This window comes from Podarcis liolepis, assembly GCF_965112155.1.
Source record: "Podarcis liolepis genome assembly, chromosome: 1".
NCBI lineage: Eukaryota > Metazoa > Chordata > Lepidosauria > Squamata > Lacertidae > Podarcis > Podarcis liolepis.
In genome coordinates, this window is record NC_139554.1 from 132558657 (window position 1) to 132577905 (window position 19249).

Here is a 19249-nt window from a genome sequence, read left to right on the forward strand (position 1 = left end):
GTTTTCATATGTGTTGGAAGCTGCCCAGAGTGGCTGGAGCAACCTGTCAGATGGGCGGGGTATAAATAAAATAAAATAAAATACAGATAATAATTACAGGGCTTTTTTTCAGCCAGAACTTGCTGAAACTCAGTTTCTGGCACCTCTCAGGTGGACCCATTATAAGAGAACAAGGTGTTAATGGTGAGTTCCGCACCTCTTTTCCTAGAAAAAATAGCACTGACAGGTCTTAAATAACTAAAATGGACAGGAACTAATCATGAGCACTTGCACTGTTTCAAGTAAGTTAAGTTTGTCTCTCTCTTTGCCTCACAAGAAGAAAAGCAGCAGCAATGTCAAAAATAATTCAGAAATAAAATGCTATGTGGATCGGACGTATGTGTGATTCCTTGAAGTGGACGTAATGTCTAGCCCTCCTGCTGTCATTGCTAAAGGGACTTTGTATATTAGTTGCAGAGAGATAAAAACTCCTCTCAGCATCCTGTCAGGTGTGCATTTACCATGCTCAGATTGAGTGAGTACAGTGGTACCCCGGGTTAAGAACTTAATTCATTCCGGAGCTCCATTCTTAACCTGAAACTGTTCTTAACCTGAAGCACCACTTTAGCTAATGGGGCCTCCCGCTGCCGCTGCACCGCTGCTGCGCGATTTCTGTTCTCATCCAGAAGCAAAGTTCTTAAACTGAAGCACTATTTCTGGGTTAGTAGAGTCTGTAACCTGAAGCGTCTGTAACCTGAAGTGTCTGTAACCCGAGGTACCCCTGTATTGGCATGTGTGGTCTCCTCACCATGAACACAAGGGCATGGTAAAATATCTCACTTCTGCTTCTATGTTCTTCTGGACCTGTCTCAGTAAAAAAGAGGTAAGAATCTCCATATCTGATAGGGGCTCAAGTCCAATTCAAGTCTAGAAATGGGTGGTATCAGTTGGCTTGGGGGTAGGGATCTAGGTTCCATACACCGCACTTCTGTGTCAGCCTTGAAAGTCAAGGAAAGTTCTTCCTTTTATTATGCTTGCAAATTTACTTTTTATGTAAAGGTAAAGGGACCCCTGACCATTAGGTCCAGTTGTGACCGACTCTGGGGATGCGGCGCTCATCTCACTTTATTGGCTGAGGGAGCCGGTGTACAGCTTCGGGGTCATGTGGCCAGCATGACTAAGCCACTTCTGGTGAACCAGAGCAGCACACGAAAACGCCACTTACCTTCCTGCCGTAGCGGCACCTATTTATCTACTTGCACTTTGACATGCTTTTGAACTGCTAGGTTGGCAGGAACAGGGACCGAGCAACGGGAGCTCACCCCATCACAGGGATTCGAACCGCCGACCTTCTGATTGGCAAGTCCTAGGCTCAGTGGTTTAGACCACAGTGCCACCTGCATCCCAATACATCTCTAAAAGTTAAAGGTAAAGGTACCCCTGACCATTAGGTCCAGTTGCGGATGACTCTGGGGTTGCAGCACTCACCTCGCTCTATAGGCCGAGGGAGCCGGCGTACAGCTTCCGGGTCATGTGGTCAGCATGACTAAGCCGCTTCTGGCAAACCAGAGCAGCGCACGGAAACGCCGTTTACCTTCCCACCAGAGCGGTACCTATTTATCTACTTGCACTTTGATGTGCTTTCGAACTGCTAGGTTGGCAGGAGCAGGGACCGAGCAACGGGAGCTCACCCCATCACAGGGATTCGAACCGCCGACTTTCTGATTGGCAAGTCCTAGGCTCTGTGGTTTAACTCACAGTGCTACCCGCATCCCTAATTTTCATGTAGTTAAAGTGATTTATAATGATGGTCTCAAAAAGTGCTCTTATTGCACCCTGCCAACGTTCTGTATATGCTTGAAAGGGGAAGATTGCTACGCTCAATGTGATTTACAGCATCTCCACAGCTGGCTCTCACCAGATATCCACGTCAGCAGAATAGTCAGTGGCTCCCAGCAGCACATCAGGAGGTCGGTACCCCAATGTCACCACTTCAGCAGAGTACGTTTGACTGGGAAGGGACTTGGCACGAGCAAGACCTGCCAAAAAACAAGTCATTTAAAACCATGCATGAAATTATAATTCCAATCCACTCTCTATAGCATAAATATCACGGCCATTTCTATCAAGGTTAGGCTGCAATCCTAAGTGATATGCAATCCCGTCAATTTGGGTTTCTCTCAGTTTCTAATTATTCAAATTTCAAAATCAGTTCCACATCAGCTTGCAGAATTTTTGAAAAATAATTCATCAGCAATTTAGTACTAACTTCTAATGTTTTACCATGTAGTTTTGCCTAATATACACATTTAATAGTGCGATTTTCTCTAATGCAATACATTTCTGTATGCTATTTTCACTCATATATACATTTAATGCATACTTTACCCCAGTACATGCCTTTTTGTGGACATCACTTAGTGGGAGAATTGCATTGCAAAATTCAGAGAAATGTGAATTATAAAGGATGACTGTTTCGGTTCACACATTTTTTCAGAAAGTGAAAATTAGGTAGGTTAGCCTTTAAATGCAAATAGAGCCAAATTTCTCCTGCATTCCTACCTGGAGATAAGCCCCAGTAAATTAAAAAACAACTACAACACTTTCTTACTTCTTAATAGACAGGATTAGGATTTTAGCCTTTATGAAGTTTTCCTTTACAATTAACTGCAACACCAACCCATTACTATTATTTCGCATCTTTTTGATGTGAATAATATCAAATGAGTTTCTCGTATAGATAGCCATGCAAGGCCTTGAACATGCAGCCACTTTTGGTGGCTTTTCAGTTTCTGAATAACCTAGAAGCCCAAATATCTAAACTCTCAGTATCTTACACTTATTGGCCGATGTCAGCACTGTATTCACATCGTGATGAGAAACCTGTAGATTCTCCTCTGCAGCAAGTTTGAGCATAAGCCTAATTCCTGCTGATTTATTGTCCAAGGTTGTTCCAAGGGATCAACACTGTACCTATGTACAGAAACTGGGTTTGTACTGAGACTGTACTGACACACTGCCCAGTGGTGATCACAGAAAGGGGGAGGATGTTAAATTTCTGTTATGCCACTGTGCAGTTTTTGGAGTCACAAGACTCTGTTGACATTCCAGACCATTGGAAGTCTCATGGGAGACGGATATTAAAGTTACTGGTTTCCTGTTTCTTTTGTTCCCTGTTGTTCTCTGTCTCTCACAGAGAGCAGACGCATGTTCTTTTCTGTCCTGCATTGTTGTTCTTATTTAGTCGTGTCCGACTCTTCGTGAGCCCATGGACCAGAGCACGCCAGGCACTCCTGTCTTCCACTGCCTCTCGCAGTTGGGTCAAACTCATGCTGGTAGCTTCGAGGACACTGTCCAACCATCTCATCCTCCGTCGTCCCCTTCTCCTTGTGCCCTCAGTCTTTCCCAACATCAGGGTCTTTTCCAGGGAGTCTTCTCTTCTCATGAGGTGGCCAAAGTACTGGAGTCTCAGCTTCAGGATCTGTCCTTCCAGTGAGCACTCAGGGATGATTTCCTTCAGAATGTATAGGTCTGATCTTCTTGCAGTCCATGGGACTCTCAAGAGTCTCCTCCAGCACCAGAATTCAAAAGCATCAATTCTTTGGTGATCAGCCTTCTTTATGGTCCAGTTCTCACTTCCATACATCACTACTGGGAAAACCATAGCTTTTACTATATGGACCTTTGTTGGCATAGTTAGAAATAAAAGCAGCAATGTAGCACATATTTCTGGCTCCTTCTGCTGTCTGGGTACTCTGCGTAATGGGGAGCGTGCCTGAAGCCTCATTCAAAGGCTTAAGTCATTAATCACCATCAGAGGAGAGCCTAGATGGATTCCAAAGATACGACGACGAGGAGAGCCATTTCAGCTCGGTTGTACAGAGGCTCCGACTGCTAACTCATCCACTGTGTATTTTGGAAAGAAAGTGGTTTGTCTGTTTGATCACTAGGCGTTCAGCCGCCTCTTGAGATATCATCGCCAAAGGGTTCCCAATGGGGGCGGCAACCTTCATCAACGTTTGGATACAAGGCGCCATTTTGAATTAAAATGGCAAACCAAAACATGACTTTGGTGTGACTTCACCCAATTGTTAGCGTGACGGGTCCAAGCTTACAAATTATAACATCTATTTTGAAATCACTGGGGTTTTTTTTTTGGGGGGGGGTTTCTACAAAATCCTGGGCAGCAGTGGGCACTTCCCACTAGTGTCAATATAAAGTGAGCAGCCAACCCCAACTCCTCAATTCATCTTAAGTCAAAGCACTTGGATTTAAGATAATTTCCCCCAGTAGCTTCATGGGCATTAAACTAGATTATTTCCAAGTGCTGCCACTTAATTGGTTCATTACCGGGAGTTTAAGTGCCCAACGTTATGGTTCAGTTTGAACATTCTGGATGTGTCTGAGCCATTTTAATAGACAAGGACATTACATGAAGGGGCCTTAAAGTGCACATACTGTATTTTTTGCTCTATAAGACTCACTTTTTCCCTCCTAAAAAGTAAAGGGAAATGTGTGTGCGTCTTATGGAGCGAATGCAGGCTGTGCAGCTATCCCGGAAGCCAGAACAGCAAGAGGGATTGCTGCTTTCACTGCACAGCGATCCCTCTTGCTGTTCTGGCTTCTGAGATTCAGAATTATTTTTTTCTTGTTTTCCTCCTCCAAAAACTAGGTGCGTCTTGTGGTCTGGTGCGTCTTATAGAGCGAAAAATACAGTAATTGCCACAACAGTACAAAGAGCCCAAGGGCCTTTGTACATGGAGCAGCAGACTCATTTAACTCTTATTGGTTAGGGAGCTAAATTTATTACATTTATTTTATGCTACTTTCCTGCAAGTGTAGATTTTACATTAATGCCCTCTCCAGAAACGTACTCGTCCCTGTGCAAAGATGGAAACCCAAGATACAAGGCCAGCTATGAAAATGTAGCCAAACAGATACCAATGAAATAAATTGCAATAAATGAAACAACAACAACAACAACAACAACAACAACAACAACAACAATAATAATAATAATAATAATAATAATAATAATTTATTATTTGTACCCCGCCCATCTGGCCGGGTTTCCCCAGCCACGCACACAAGATGTGTCATGTCTGTGTGCAGTCAACTGTTTTCACCAAGGGCTATTCCATACATACAAAAAGGCAATTTTAAACCTTAGTATTGAATGCAATGCTGATGGCTGTACAATATGCCCTGCCAATGAACTATGGATCTCTGCCCCTTACTTTTAATTTTCAACTGTTGGCAGGCATGCGTTCCCTATGGAGCTGGAGAGAATTCTCATTTGAAGGCAATTGGTTTCACCAGGGATATTTTCTAAATTCTTTGTTTATTTTATGTTATACGTAGGAGAGGGATGATGACAAAAGACATTGTACAGCAATGTGCTCCTCCCAAAGATCAGTGAAAGCAAAAAAAAACCCCTGTCAATGTGGGATTCATAAAGATTGGAAAGCTGGCCTTTGCCAGAAGGTCTGGCTATTGTCCAGCAGTCTGACTATGATGGCTTACCAAAATCAGCTAGCTTAAGCTCTCCAAGGCAACTGAGGAGGAGGTTCTGAGGTTTCAGGTCCCGGTGAAGGATGCGGTGTTCATGGATGAAAGCCAAGGCTCGCAGAAGCTGGAATATAAAGAGCTGGCAGACAGAAAAAGGACATAATTCGTTAATGACTGATCAGTTTTACTGCTGCATTTCAAGCAAAAGAATAAACCCTTGATAGAAAAGTAAGCAAATACATATACCGTATTTTTCGCTCTATAGGACGCACTTTCCCCCCTCCAAAAATTAAGGGGAAATGTGTGTGTGTCCTATAGAGCGAATGCAGGCTGCGAATGCAGCTAAGCCCAAAGCCAGAACAGGGAGACGGAGCGCTGCGCAGCGCTCTGTCTCGCTGTTCTAGCTTGGGGTTAGCTGTGCAAAGCCTCCACAGGGCAGTGGGGTGAAGGCACCCCGCTGCCCTGCGGAGGCTTCAAAGGCTGTCCCCGAAGCCAGAACAGCGAGACGGAGCACTGCTCTCGCTTGGGGATGGCTGCGCAAAGCTTTCCCGGCTGGAGAGGTTGCACGCGGTTAAAGAGGAAGCCAAGACAGCCAGCAGGATGGATCCCGCTCGCTGTCTTGGCTTCTTTGCTCTTTAGGGCTGGGGGGGGGGGATAAGATTTTTTTTCTTGATTCCCCACCCCCCCTAAAAACTAGGTGCGCCCTATGGTCCGGTGCGCCTTATGGAGTGAAAAATATGGTAACCCTTGAAAGCCGCTTATAATCAACAGCACAGGCTGAGGCAGTAGACTATTATGGGGTGCTTTGCTTCAGAGCAAATCAAATTATTTACGTTTGGCACCAATGGACATACCTGTCTACAGCTTCAAAAAGAACCATTTCAAGGTCTCATTTATTGCAAGACCTCTGCAAGATAGGTACAGCTGCAAGAGAGAGACTTGCTAAATGAGCTTCGTAGTTGTATTTATGTATGAATGGAACTGATTTCTTTGAAAAAGAAGAAGAAAAAACCAAACCTCGTTTTATTGCAACTGATAATTTTTGAGCACCCATGCCTGGGCTTAGAAGCAGGACAGAAACTGTAAAATAAATATATAGCCAACTAACCAACCAACCAAACAGAGATTTGAACCAAGGCTGGATCTACACAGATATAAAAAAAACGCTATGAAAATATATATAGCTCACAATGCAGTTTACCATTGACTTTGGATTGCTGCTCTACAGCGCCATCTGGTGTCACATTTTTAATGTTATAATTGACCTGTGTAGCTGAGTCCCAAGTCTCCTCAGTTCAGTGAAACAATCTATCCAATAACCAGAGCTGCTCTTGGCATATGAGCTTTAGGCTATAATCCCATGTCCACTCACTTGGGAGCGCCTCCTATTGAACCCAATGGGACTTACTTCTGAGTAGACATGCATAGGATTGAACTGTTGCACACTTAAGAACAGTACATTTTTCTTCAAGAACTTACCTTAACATTATAAAGATGAAGCCCACCAGGATGCTGGGACATGTACTGTGCCAAGTCTGTGTGCTAAATAAATAGACAGGAAATGGAATTGAGGGCGGTGAACCCAATTTTCTTAGATACTTTCTGCAAAATCCATGCAACCACATGTTATGTGCCTTGCACAAGCCTCCTGCCAGCCCCTTGTTGATGAAACTAGTAGGGCATTGTATGGGGAGATGGAAACTCTCCTCCTGGAGCTTTGTGTGTGCCTTGGGGGCACACAAATACCGTATTTTTCGCTCCATAAGATGCACTTTTTCCCTCCTAGAAAGTAAGGGGAAATGTGAGTGCGTCTAATGGAGCGAATGGTGCTTCGCAGAGAGGGAGAGCTGCGCAGTGCCCCTTCAGTGAAGCGGAAGGCGGAACGGAGCCCCTTCTGTTCCTCCTTCCGCTTCGCGGAAGGGACGCTGCACAGCTCTCCCTCTCTGCACAGTGCCCCTTCAGCGAAGCGCCTCTCCTGGCTTCTGCCTTATTCAGAATATTTTTTTTCTTGTTTTCCTCCTCCAAAAACTAGGTGCACCTTATGGTCTGGTGCGTCTTATAAAGCGAAAAATACGGTATTACACTGATCGATGCCAGTTCCTTGAACTATGCTGAGCCAAAAGAGCATGATCTGAATCCATCTTTACTTTCAACACACAGCCATTTAAAAGTGTGTCGACCACGCAAGCAAGATTTCACAATATATAAAGTACATTAACATGGGCTGCAATACTTTCATGGTGTAGGAGTCTTTTAAAAGGGCAAATTGCATCTGCTGGAGAGCGGCTGACAATCAGCGGAATGAGAACAACCAGGGAGGGGTCATTTAACCCTTTCCACCCCTGCTGAGGTCCTGAGGAAAATCCCTCCTCTGAGCCAGTGTATGTGTGCATGTCGTCCCAGTACAAATATTAGCTTCAGACGAGATGTTTCTACAGGATCTCAGCAGGGGAAGGAACATTTCCCTTCTCTGCCTTCTGCAATTTTGATAATTAAAAGCTATGCCTGGAGTCAATAGAAGATTAAGATGAGAGCTAAGAAATTGAGGCAGAATCCAGACACTATGGAGGCTGCTGGTAGGTGGCCCTTCTGGCTGTGGAGGTGTTGTTTGACCTGTTCTTCTTCTTTTTAAAATACATTTTTATTAGGTTTAGAAATAAAAATACAAAGATTATTATGAAATATCCTTTTTTTGTCCAAACTAAAATGTTAATTTAAAGGCAAAAAGAAGAAAAGAGGAGAAAGGTGAAAAGAAAGAGATCGATATAAAGGGAGAGAAAAAGATCTTCTTCTTCTTCTTCTTCTTCTTCTTCTTATTATTATTATTATTATTATTATTTTCATACTGCTTTATAATTCTAAATAAAAATCTCAAAGCGGTTTACAGCATATTAAAACATCAATAAAACAATCCAAAATCAAGAGAGGAAGAAAGTTAAGAACTAAAGAACTTCTGATTCTTTGTCTCAGTGCTATATATCAGCATTACTCACGTCATCCACTCCAATATAACACCTAATAAAGCCACTTTCTATTGATCATTCTCTTCAATCCTCAAATCCAAGTGTCTTTATTTCTTTTTCTTTTTCATGCAAAAAGTCTATGAGAGGTTTCCAATCCTTAGTAAATGTTAACAATGACTTTTATCTGATTAAGCATGTCAATTTCGCCACCTCAGCTAAGACCATTAATTTTAACAAGCATTCCTCCACTGTTGGTAATAACGAGTTTTTCCATCTTTGGGCATATAAAAGTCTCGCAGTTTGTTTGGCCTGTTCTTAATGGAGGTTGCACTTCCTTCTGTAGGATTAATGCAAGAATGGGAAACCCGTGGCATTACCTATGTTCCTGGACAACAATTCTCATCATCCTTGACTATAGGCCTTGCTGGCTGGGGCTGAAGAGAGAACTAGCCAACAAGATCTGAAGAATTCAGGGTCCCCACACCATGACTGAATTAATCCCGCAAAAGGTTTGTCAGAGTATCACCAGAAGATTGTACACAGAAGGTAGGAGAATTTACATATACCTCACTGTGAGTTAAACCACAGAGCCTAGGGCTCGCCGATCAGAAGGTCGGCAGTTCAAATCCCCGTGACGGGGTGAGCTCCCATTCTTCGGTCCCTGCTCCTGCCAAACTAGCAGTTCGAAAGCACGTCAAAGTGCAAGTAGATAAATAGGTACCACTCCAGCGGGAAGGTAAACAGCGTTTCTGTGCGCTGCTCTGGTTTGCCAGAAGCGGCTTAGTCATGCTGGCCACATGACCCGGAAGCTGTACGCCGGCTCCCTCGGCCAATAAAGCAAGATGAGTGCCGCAACCCCAGAGCCGGTCACGACTGGACCTAATGGTCAGGGGTCCCTTTACCTTTAGCTTTACAGCTTGACGACTTTACAGTGGTACCTCGGGTTAAGAACTTAATTCGTTCTGGAGGTCTGTTTTTAACCTGAAGCTGTTCTTAACCTCCCTCCCATCAGATGTCAAAGAGATAAACAACTACTTGACATTCAGAAGACATCTGAAGGCAGCCCTGTTCAGGGAAGTTTTTAACGTGTGACATTTTAGTGTATTTTTGGTCTTTGTTGGAAGCCACCCAGAGTGGCTGGGGAAACCCAGCCAGATGGGCGGGGTACAAATAATAAATTATTATTATTATTATTATTATTATTATTATTATTACCTGAGGTACCACTTTAGCTAATGGGGCCTCCTGCTGCTGCTGCACCGCTGCTGCATGATTTCTGTTCTCATCCTGAAGCAAAGTTCTTAACCCGAGGTACTATTTCTGGATTAGCGGAGTCTGTAACCTGTTACCTGAAGCGTCTGTAACCCGAGGTACCACTGTATTTCTCTGCTTGTGCTGCTTTTACAATTATCATTACTCAAATGGTGAGGGAGGGAAAGGTTTTTGCATGTGTGCTTGTGAACGAACAAACCAGTGGTTTTACGAGTCTGTTGTCATGGCAGCTGCAAGAGTAATCAGTTCCTACCAGCTTTTTCTGCAAATGAAGCATGTTTTTAAAACGCAGCTGTTACTTAAGAGAAGTTAGGGATCTGAGAAGATAGCTCTCAAAGGCAATTAGGGAGAGCAAGCAAGAAACATATGTCACCATGATGGACTCTTACGCATTGCTATAAAACGCTGTGTAGCACTGCAAAAATAGGACCCAGGGTTTGTTTACCGGCTCGTGAGAAAGCTCACAAACCCTAAATAAACCTGAAAAAATCAACTCACCAAATACTCAAAGACTAACGTCAGGGTCTCCTTGGTCTGGATGATGTCATGAAGGAGCACAATATTGGCATGCTTCAAGCTCTTGAGGAGAGATGCTAAAGGACACATAAATAGGGGTCAGCCTGCTGTCTGCGAGAGGGGGAAACAATTTAACAGCACAGAAAGCAAGGCAAGACTGCCTTGTCAAATTCAACTGCCCATCATTTCCACACCTGGGATTTTGAGCAGGAGCTGGTCCCAATTTGTGTTCTTAAACAGGAGGAATGCCTCAGAAGCGATAGAACAGTTAAAATTAGAAACCTTTCCCACCATGCTTTTCTTATTAGAGGTTAACCAAGATGCCAAAGGGACGTGGGTGGCGCTGTGGGTTAAACTACAGAGCCTAGGACTTGCCGATCAGAAGGTCGGCGGTTCAAATCCCCGTGACGGGTGAGCTCCCGTTGCTCGGTCCCTGCTCCTGCCAAGTAAGCAGTTCAAAAGCATGTCAAAGTGCAGGTAGACAAATAGGTACCGCTCCGGCGGGAAGGTAAATGGCGTTTCCGTGCGCTGCTCTGGTTCGCCAGAAGCGGCTTTGTCATGCTGGCCACATGACCCGGAAGCTGTACGCCGGCTCCCTCGGCCAATAAAGCGAGATGAGCGCCACAACCCCATAGTCGGTCATGACTGGACCTAATGGTCAGGGGTCCCTTTACCTTTACCTTTAAGATGCCAAAACAGCCTAGATATTGGGGTCTCTCAATGACAGCACAGGGCAAAGCCCCAGATGCTGGCATAAAAGAACACTACCCTCTCCTACTAATTTCGGGTTGTATGCGACTCTGGATATGTTCACATTACTGCTTATTCCACATTTAGTACATTCCCACTCCTTCCATATTTATGCGAATCAACGAAGGCTGATCGCCGAAGAATTGATGCTTTTGAATTATGGTGCTGAAGGAGACTCTTGAGAGTCCCGTGGACTGCAAGAAGATCAAACCTATCCATTCTTAAGGAAATCAGCCCTGAGTGCTCACGGGAAGGACAGATCCTGAAGCTGAGACTCCAATACTTTGGCCACCTCATGAGAAGAAAAGACTCCCTGGAAAAGACCCTGATGTTGGGAAAGATTGAGGCACAAGGAGAAGGGGACAACAGAGGACGAGATGGTTGGACAGTGTTCTCGAAGCTACTGGCATGAGTTTGACCAAACTGCGGGAGGCAGTGGAAGACAGGAGTGCCTCTGGTCCATGGGGTCACGAAGAGTCGGACAGGACTAAACGACTAAACAACAACAAATCTGCCATCGAATCTAATGTACACCTCAATTTTCAAAACCTTGAAACCCAGAAAGCTTTTGCTGGCGAATGTAAATGTGCCATCAAATCTAATGCGCACCCTAATTTTTGCGGTAATTTGGCCAATAAAGGTGCGCATTACATTCGAGTAAATGCGGTAATTTTTGAAGCCTCACTCACACAATGTCAGCAACAATCCGTATTAGTCCTGTAGTTTCTTGACAAATGAGGGGTGTTTTTTTCTCAGACACATTTCAATCCCATGTGAGTAAGAGCATAATGTGAGCATACATTGACAGTCCTCGTGCAAGCACAGATGACAGAAACCGTAAAGGACATGTACATCGGGTGAAGACATCACTGCCCCCTCTCTGATGTGAACAACTCTAAAAATTTGTCATGAAACACAGAGTTTCAAGCCACTAATGCTGGTATGGCCAAACTCGGCCCTCCAGCTGTTTTGGGACTACAATTCCCATCATCCCTGACCACTGGTCATGCTAGCTAGGGATGATGGGAGTTGTAGTCCCAAAACAGCTGGAGGGCCGAGTTTGGCCATGCCGGCACTAATGTGAACGTACCCAAGTCATACTCAAGGAAGAGCCACTAAAAGCAATGAAATTGTTAATCATCATGACTTAAAAGTCTGTGGATTGCACTGCCTCTGTTCTGAGTATGACTTAGCTCAGTGATTCCCAAATTTGGGTCTTCAGCTGTTTTTGGACTACAACTCCCATCATCCCTGACCACTGGTCTTGCTAGCAAGGGATGATGGGAGTTGTGGTCCAAAACAGCTGGAAACCCAAGTTTGGGAAATACTGACTTAGCTGGACAAAATCTAGTCTTTTTCATTTATCCCAATGCACAATTTCATTCAGGATGAGTTAGGATGGGGGTGGGCAGACTTCAGACTTGTTGTGGGATCTCTATACCTTGCTTTTTCACTAGCACCCCAAGATCTACAAATGGAGACAGGTGCAAAATAGTGATTAGGTGTCATATACCTAGATATAAGAAACTGAGTGCCTCTTAGTATGTGCTCATATTATATGCCAGAAATATACGTTCAGAACTTCAACTGAACAGATAACCCTTCACACAAAAATCCACTGTAAGTCCTTTCTCCCTCCCTGCAAACTTTTTAAATCACAGTAACTAAATTTAGAAAAGAAAAAGAAAACCTTTTTCAATTGTGACTATTGTTAAATCCCCCAGAGATCTACCTGTCAATCTTGATCATTTAATTTTTTTTTTGCTCACCCCTAATAGGAAAGGCAGAGCTGAGTGGGGGAAAGAACAAAAAATTAGGAGCACCATGAGAAATTATTTCTGCAGCCCTTGCTCTTTCTAGAGGCTGGCATTAAATTGTTTATCTACTCCTTAGCAGGGGAAAATAATATGTTTCCACTGGGACTTAGAGGCAGACTAAAGCAACAGTCTTAATGGAAAATTAAACAAGCTGCTTTTGGATGTTATATCAGTGGGAGCATCTAAAGGCCTGAAGGCAATAATTAAAATCTTAATCTAATCCATCAACTCAGAGACACCAAGAAAACTCTGGACATTTTGCCCAGTACAAGATCAACGAAAACAATTATGGCGGGAGAACACTCTCAAAATAGGTATTGGTACCATACCAACAAAAAGAGTAACTTTTTGCCCTTGAGTAACTTGCAATTTCGGTGGTTCGAATCCCCGTGATGGGGTGAGCTCCCGTTGTTCGGTCCCAGTTCCTACCAACCTAGCAGTTTGAAAGCATGTCAAATTGCAAGTAGATAAATAGGTACCACTGTGGCGGGAAGGTAAACGGCATTTCCGTGCGCTGCTCTGGTTTCACCAGAAGCGGCTTAGTCATGCTGGCCACATGAGCCGGAAGCTGTATGCCGGCTCCCTCGGCCAGTAAAGCGAGATGAGCGCCGCAACCCCAGAGTCATTCGTGACTGGACTGAACTGTCAGGGGTCCTTCACCTTTACCTTTTAACTTGCAATTTCTTTGGTTTCTTAGAATTCCGAAGCAGCTCCAGTCACTTCTAGTGAGAATATACCAGGGATGTCCAAGAGGTCCATCGGGATCGACTGGGCAATCCCCGGGAGGTTAAGGTAGATCACGGTAGATCGCTGGCTCCTCCATCCGGTCCTGCCCCCTTCCCCCATCGTCTAGATTGCTAGAGCGGAAGCTGGACTTTCCTCTGTGTGGCAGACTGTCATTATTGATCTGTTTGTGAGCGTTTTTTATTTTATTTTACCCAAACCCCTAAATAAACGGATATTCCCTATGACCTGAATCCGCGCCCCTAAAATCGGGTTGTTCCTCCCTAAAACGCGTGATGTTCCTCTCTAAAAAAAGCTTAACAACCTTGACCTGAAACAGATTTTAATCATGTGAGTAGATCACAGTCCCCTGGAAGTTGGATGTCCCTGGAATATACTATTGTCATTTAAGCTAGGTAAAGGTAAAGGGACCCCTGACCATTAGGTGCAGTCATGGCCGATTCTGGGGTTGCGGCGCTCATCTCACTTGGCCGAGGGAGCCGGCGTACAGCTTTCGGGTCATGTGGCCAGCATAACTAAGCCGCTTCTGGCGAACCAGAGCAGCGCACGGAAACGCCGTTTACCTTCCTGCCAGAGCGGTACCTATTTATCTACTTGCACTTTGACGTGTTTTCGAACTGCTAGGTTGGCAGGAGCAGGGACCAAGCAATGGGAGCTCACCCTGTCACGGGGATTCAAACCACCGACCTTCTGATCGGCAAGTCCTAGGCTCAGTAGTTTCACCCACAGCGCCACCCGCGTCCCATTTGTGCTAGGAGCCCTCCTTAATTGTATGTGCCAGGAATTGCCAGATATAATTGGTTGCCTGAGAGACAGCAGGAAATTGTTTCCTCTCCTAAAGTCAAGGTGCATAGTACTGCTGATGAGGTTTATTTAGGCACCTGAGGCAGAAAATCCCACATGCATCTCTCTTTCCCCCCACCCCCCAAATCAGATGCCTGAGGCAGCCTGGCCCTGCTAGATGAGATAGTTTGGCAGCAAGGAACTGGTACTCTGCATGTATGTAGACGCACTTTTATTAGTTCCTATATTGTAGGGCTCAGCCCTGGTACAGAAAGTGGATTCAGGAACTGAGCCCTGCTGCCAGAGATGGTGAATATCTTACCTTCTCTTATGGTTGTACAAGGGACTCCTTCCTCAGTCTTCAGGCTGATGACTTTCAAAGCTACTAGCTGTCCATATATCCTAAAGGGACAGAGCACAACTGATGAAACCCCATACATAACAACTGGATCCACTATTTAAGGCACACACAAAACTGTTTCAACCTAGTTCAGCCACTGGTTCAGTCAACTGATTTAGTACCATTGAAGAAGCAAGTTGTGTATTACATACTAATGCGTGTAACATTTTTAAAAATATCTTTTTATTAAATTTTTACATAAACAGAACGGTGTATTTGGTATACCTGTAACCAAAAAGCAATGAATAAAATTTAAAATACAGTGGTGCCTTGCAAGACGAAATTAATCCGTTCTGCGAGTCTCTTCGTCTAGCGGTTTTTTCGTCTTGCGAAGCAACCCTATTAGCGGCTTAACGGATTAGCGCTATTAGCGGTTTAGCGGATTAGCGGCTATTAAAGGCTTAGCGGCTTAGCGGCTAAAAGGCTATTAGCGGCTTAGCGGCTTAGAAAAAGGGGGGGGAAGCGGAAAAAAATCGGAACACTCGCAAGACGTTTTCGTCTTGCGAAGCAAGCCCATAGGGAAATTTGTCTTGCGAAGCAGCTCAAAAACGGAAAACCCTTTCGTCTAGCGGGTTTTCCGTCTTGCGAGGCACCACTGTAATAGAAAGAGAAAAGAAAAAGAACAATCAGTGACTACTGTGTCAGGAAATATGATGCTGTTGTGTTGCCATAAATTAAAAGTTGTTTTACTCATTTGTAGAGTTTTGCAGGAGGTCCACATTTCTCACACCAGTTTCCAGTTATTATTGGAAAAGAAGTCATGGAAACTCAACAACATTGTAGTGCAAATTTCTTCTAGCACACATTTTTCTGCAAAGCAATTTTAATTAATATTATTCATTTTTGCAAGCTACTTCTACTGATAGATGCACTGAAAGTGCAAATTTTGAAGGGCGCCTGCAATTTGGTTCGTGTATTATTTCAGAAAGTGTGATTTAGGTTGGTTGGCCTTTAAATGCGAATTGAATCAAACTTCTCCCGCAAACCAATGTTCTGCGAGTTTTGAGAATACAGGATAAAAAACTTTCCCCTGTTCTCCACATTGCGGTCATATAGTATTATATGACATGTAGTTTTACAGACACATGAAAACAGTACTTGCACGGAGAACCCACTACTTTTAATGGTTGCCCAATATATTTATATATGCTTTAATAACATACACCCACAGTTTTCCAGCAGGGAAGCAGTGGAGTTAAACAGTGATTCTGTTAGGTAATGTTAGAGCCTGAACTTAATGGTCTTATTTGTTGTTGTTGTTTAGTCGTGTCTGACTCTTCGTGACCCCATGGACCAGAGCACGCCAGGCACTCCTGTCTTCCACTGCCTCCCGCAGTTTGGTCAAACTCATGCTGGTAGCTTCAAGAACACTGTCCAACCATCTCCTCCTCTGCCCTCCCCTTCTCCTTGTGCCCTCCATCTTTCCCAACATCAGGGTCTTTTCCAGGGAGTCTTCTCTTCTCATGAGGTGGCCAAAGTATTGGAGCCTCAGCTTCACGATCTGTCCTTCCAGTGAGCGCTCCATTCCTTCAGAATGGAGAGGTTTGATCTTCTTGCAGTCCATGAGACTCTCAAGAGTCTCCTCCAGCACCAGAATTCAAAAGCATCAATTCTTCGGCGATCAGCCTTCTTTATGGTCCAGCTCTCACTTCCATACATCACTACTGGGAAAACCATGGCTTTTACTATACGGACCTTTGTTGGCAAGATGATGTCTCTGCTTTTTAAGATGCTGTCTAGGATTGTCATTGCTTTTCTCTCAAGAAGCAGTCGTCTTTTAATTTCGTGACCGCAAGGTGATGTCTCTACATTATTATTATTATTATTATTATTATTATTATTATTATTATTATTTGTAGAGTCTTATTTGTAGAGGGTGAGAATTCTTCATATAGTCATGTGCATTACTTCCCTTAATTCAAAATATATGTCATCAGCCCTGCTGCAATTGCCGTGTGTGTGTGTGTGTGTGTGTGTGTGTGTGTGTGGACTTTTGCTCCATAGCTCTGCCCTGATGGCCCAGCTGGTACACCTCTGTCTATGTGCCATCTTCAACTCAGAAACACTTCTTCCCTCCCAGTGTCTGCAGGTGAAACATGTCTTCTGATCCAAGTCAGGCAAACTTTGCTGTATGAATCATATTCAGATAATTGTGTAAGAAAACTTTTTTAAAAAATATTACAAAAATAATATAAACATTCAGAAAACATTTTGCAAATGTTTAAAAAGGTAAAGGGACCCCTGACCATTAGGTCCAGTCGTGGCTGACTCTGGGGTTGCGGCGCTCATCTCGCTTTATTGGCCTAGGGAGCCAGTGTACAGCTTCCGGGTCATGTGGCCAGCATGACTAAGCCGCTTCTGGCAAACCAGAGCAGCGCACGGAAATGCCATTTACCTTCCCGCTGGAGCGGTCCCTATTTATCTACTTGCACTTTGATGTGCTTTCAAACTGCTAGGTGGGCAGGAGCTGGGACCGAACAACGGGAGCTCACCCCATCGCAGGGATTCAAACCGCCAACCTTCTGTACAGCAAGTCCTAGGCTTTGTGGTTTAACCCACAGTGCCACCGACGTCAAATGTTTACAAATGCCTAAAATTAGACCCCAAACTACTTATCTTCAGTATGACTCTTTCAAGCTACCTTTTTTTTTATTGCCTAGAACAGACGCACAAATATCAGACTTTTCATTTCCTCTGCAAACATTTTCTTTGCATTCTGGAATGTTGCTTGTAATACTTCATCTATCATGTGATGCTTAAGTTGATGGTGCTCAATTAATCTGATACATTTTAATCATTATAGGTTCAACTAATGCAAGAGTAGCCAAGGTTTCCCCTGTAATATCACTCACCTGCTGATTCCTTTGTATACTGTGGAATGAGAACTGCCACCCAGCTTCTCCAGATTCAGGTAGGATGAAGCATTTCCAAACGGGAGACCTCTTCTTTGCTTAGATGAGGGTGAGGACAGAGAAAGCCTGTATTCACTACTAGATTTAACAAAGGAGTTTCAAACCCAGCAGAAACACAGGCTATATTGTCAATGAATGGAAAACGGATGATACTTATTACTGGATGAATTTGGTATGGTATTGAAGTGAACACGCTTTTGAAGTTACCCAAAATTATTCATCGGACAAACTGGATAAGCAGCTGATCTTCAGCTGATTACATGATGCGGAACAAATCCGCAGCTGTTCGTTTCCAAAAAGAGAGGTGATGGGATTCAAGATGGCCGGGAACGAACAGAGTCTGACTTGCATGTCACCAACAAGTGACAGTAAGAGCTGTTTGACAGCGGAATGGTCTCTCTCGGGAGGTTGTGGACTGTCCTTTCTTGGAGGTTTTTAAGCAGAGGTTGGATGGCCATCTGTCATGGATGCTTTAGCTGAGATTCCTGCATTGCAGGGGGTTGGAATGGATGACCTTTGGGGTCCCTTCCAACTCTACATTTCTATGATTCTGTGATCATCATTGGCTCATCTATTACACTTATTGTCAAATTTATTTACAATGGGTTGGACTGCACATTTAAACACATAGGTAAAGGTAAGGGGACCCCTGACCATTAGGTCCAGTCGTGGCTGATTCTGGGGTTGCTGTGCTCATCTCACTTTACTGGCCAAGGGAGCCGGCGTACAGCTTCTGGGTCATGTGGCCAGCATGACTAAGCCGCTTCTGGCGAACCAGAGCAGCGCATGGAAATGCCGTTTACCTTCCCGTCGCCGTGGTACCTATGTATCTACTTGCACTTTGACGTGCTTTCGAACTGCTAGGTTGGCTAGGAGCAGGGACCGAGCAACAGGAGCTCACCCCATTGTGGGGATTCGAACCACTGACCTTCTGATCGGCAAGTCCTAGGCTCTGTGGTTTAACCCACAGCGCCACCCGCGTCCCTTACCTTTACCTTTAAACGCATAAAGTATGGGTAAAGGGACCCCTGACCATTAGGTCCAGTCGTGACCGACTCTGGGGTTGCGGCACTCATCTTGCTTTATTGGCTGAGGGAGCTGGCGTACAGCTTCCGGGTCATGTGGCCAGCATGACTAAGCCGCTTCTGGCGAACCAGAGCAATGCACGGAAACGCCGTTTACCTTCCCACCTGAGTGGTACCTATTTATCTACTTGCACTTTGACGTGCTTTCGAGCTGCTAGGTTGGCAGGAGCAGGGACCGAGCAATGGGAGCTCACCCCGTGGTGGGGATTCGAACCACCGACCTTCTGATTGGCAAGTCCTAGGCTCTATGGTTTAACCCACAGCGCCACCCTTTAAACGCATACATGACTATAAATGCCTTTTATTAATCACTTTATGCAAGCTTACCCACTGGAACCTCGCAGCAAAATCCAGCTCCTGAGAAGGATCACTGAGACGGCGTTGTCGTCGTCTTCCAGCTTTTTGGACCGGAAGTGTCTGGAACCACTGTGGCTGCGTTGAATCCATTGGCTTTGGCATCTTGTTTGGCTCTCTCGCCTGGCCAGGGCAAAAGGGCAAAAGAGAAGGCACCCAAATATAA

At 44.5% G+C, this 19249-nt stretch overlaps 1 protein-coding gene across 1 annotated transcript in view; it reads right to left on the minus strand.

Annotated features, from left to right (window-relative positions):
• Positions 1-19249, minus strand: part of CDK15 (cyclin dependent kinase 15) — a 66078-nt gene that overhangs the window by 46107 nt on the left and 722 nt on the right. Inside the window, 7 exon segments of the mRNA XM_083474148.1 lie at positions 1898-2018; positions 5503-5626; positions 6967-7029; positions 10221-10315; positions 14655-14734; positions 17585-17682; positions 19057-19206. Of these exon segments, the coding sequence (XP_083330274.1) occupies positions 1898-2018; positions 5503-5626; positions 6967-7029; positions 10221-10315; positions 14655-14734; positions 17585-17682; positions 19057-19206 (731 nt within the window).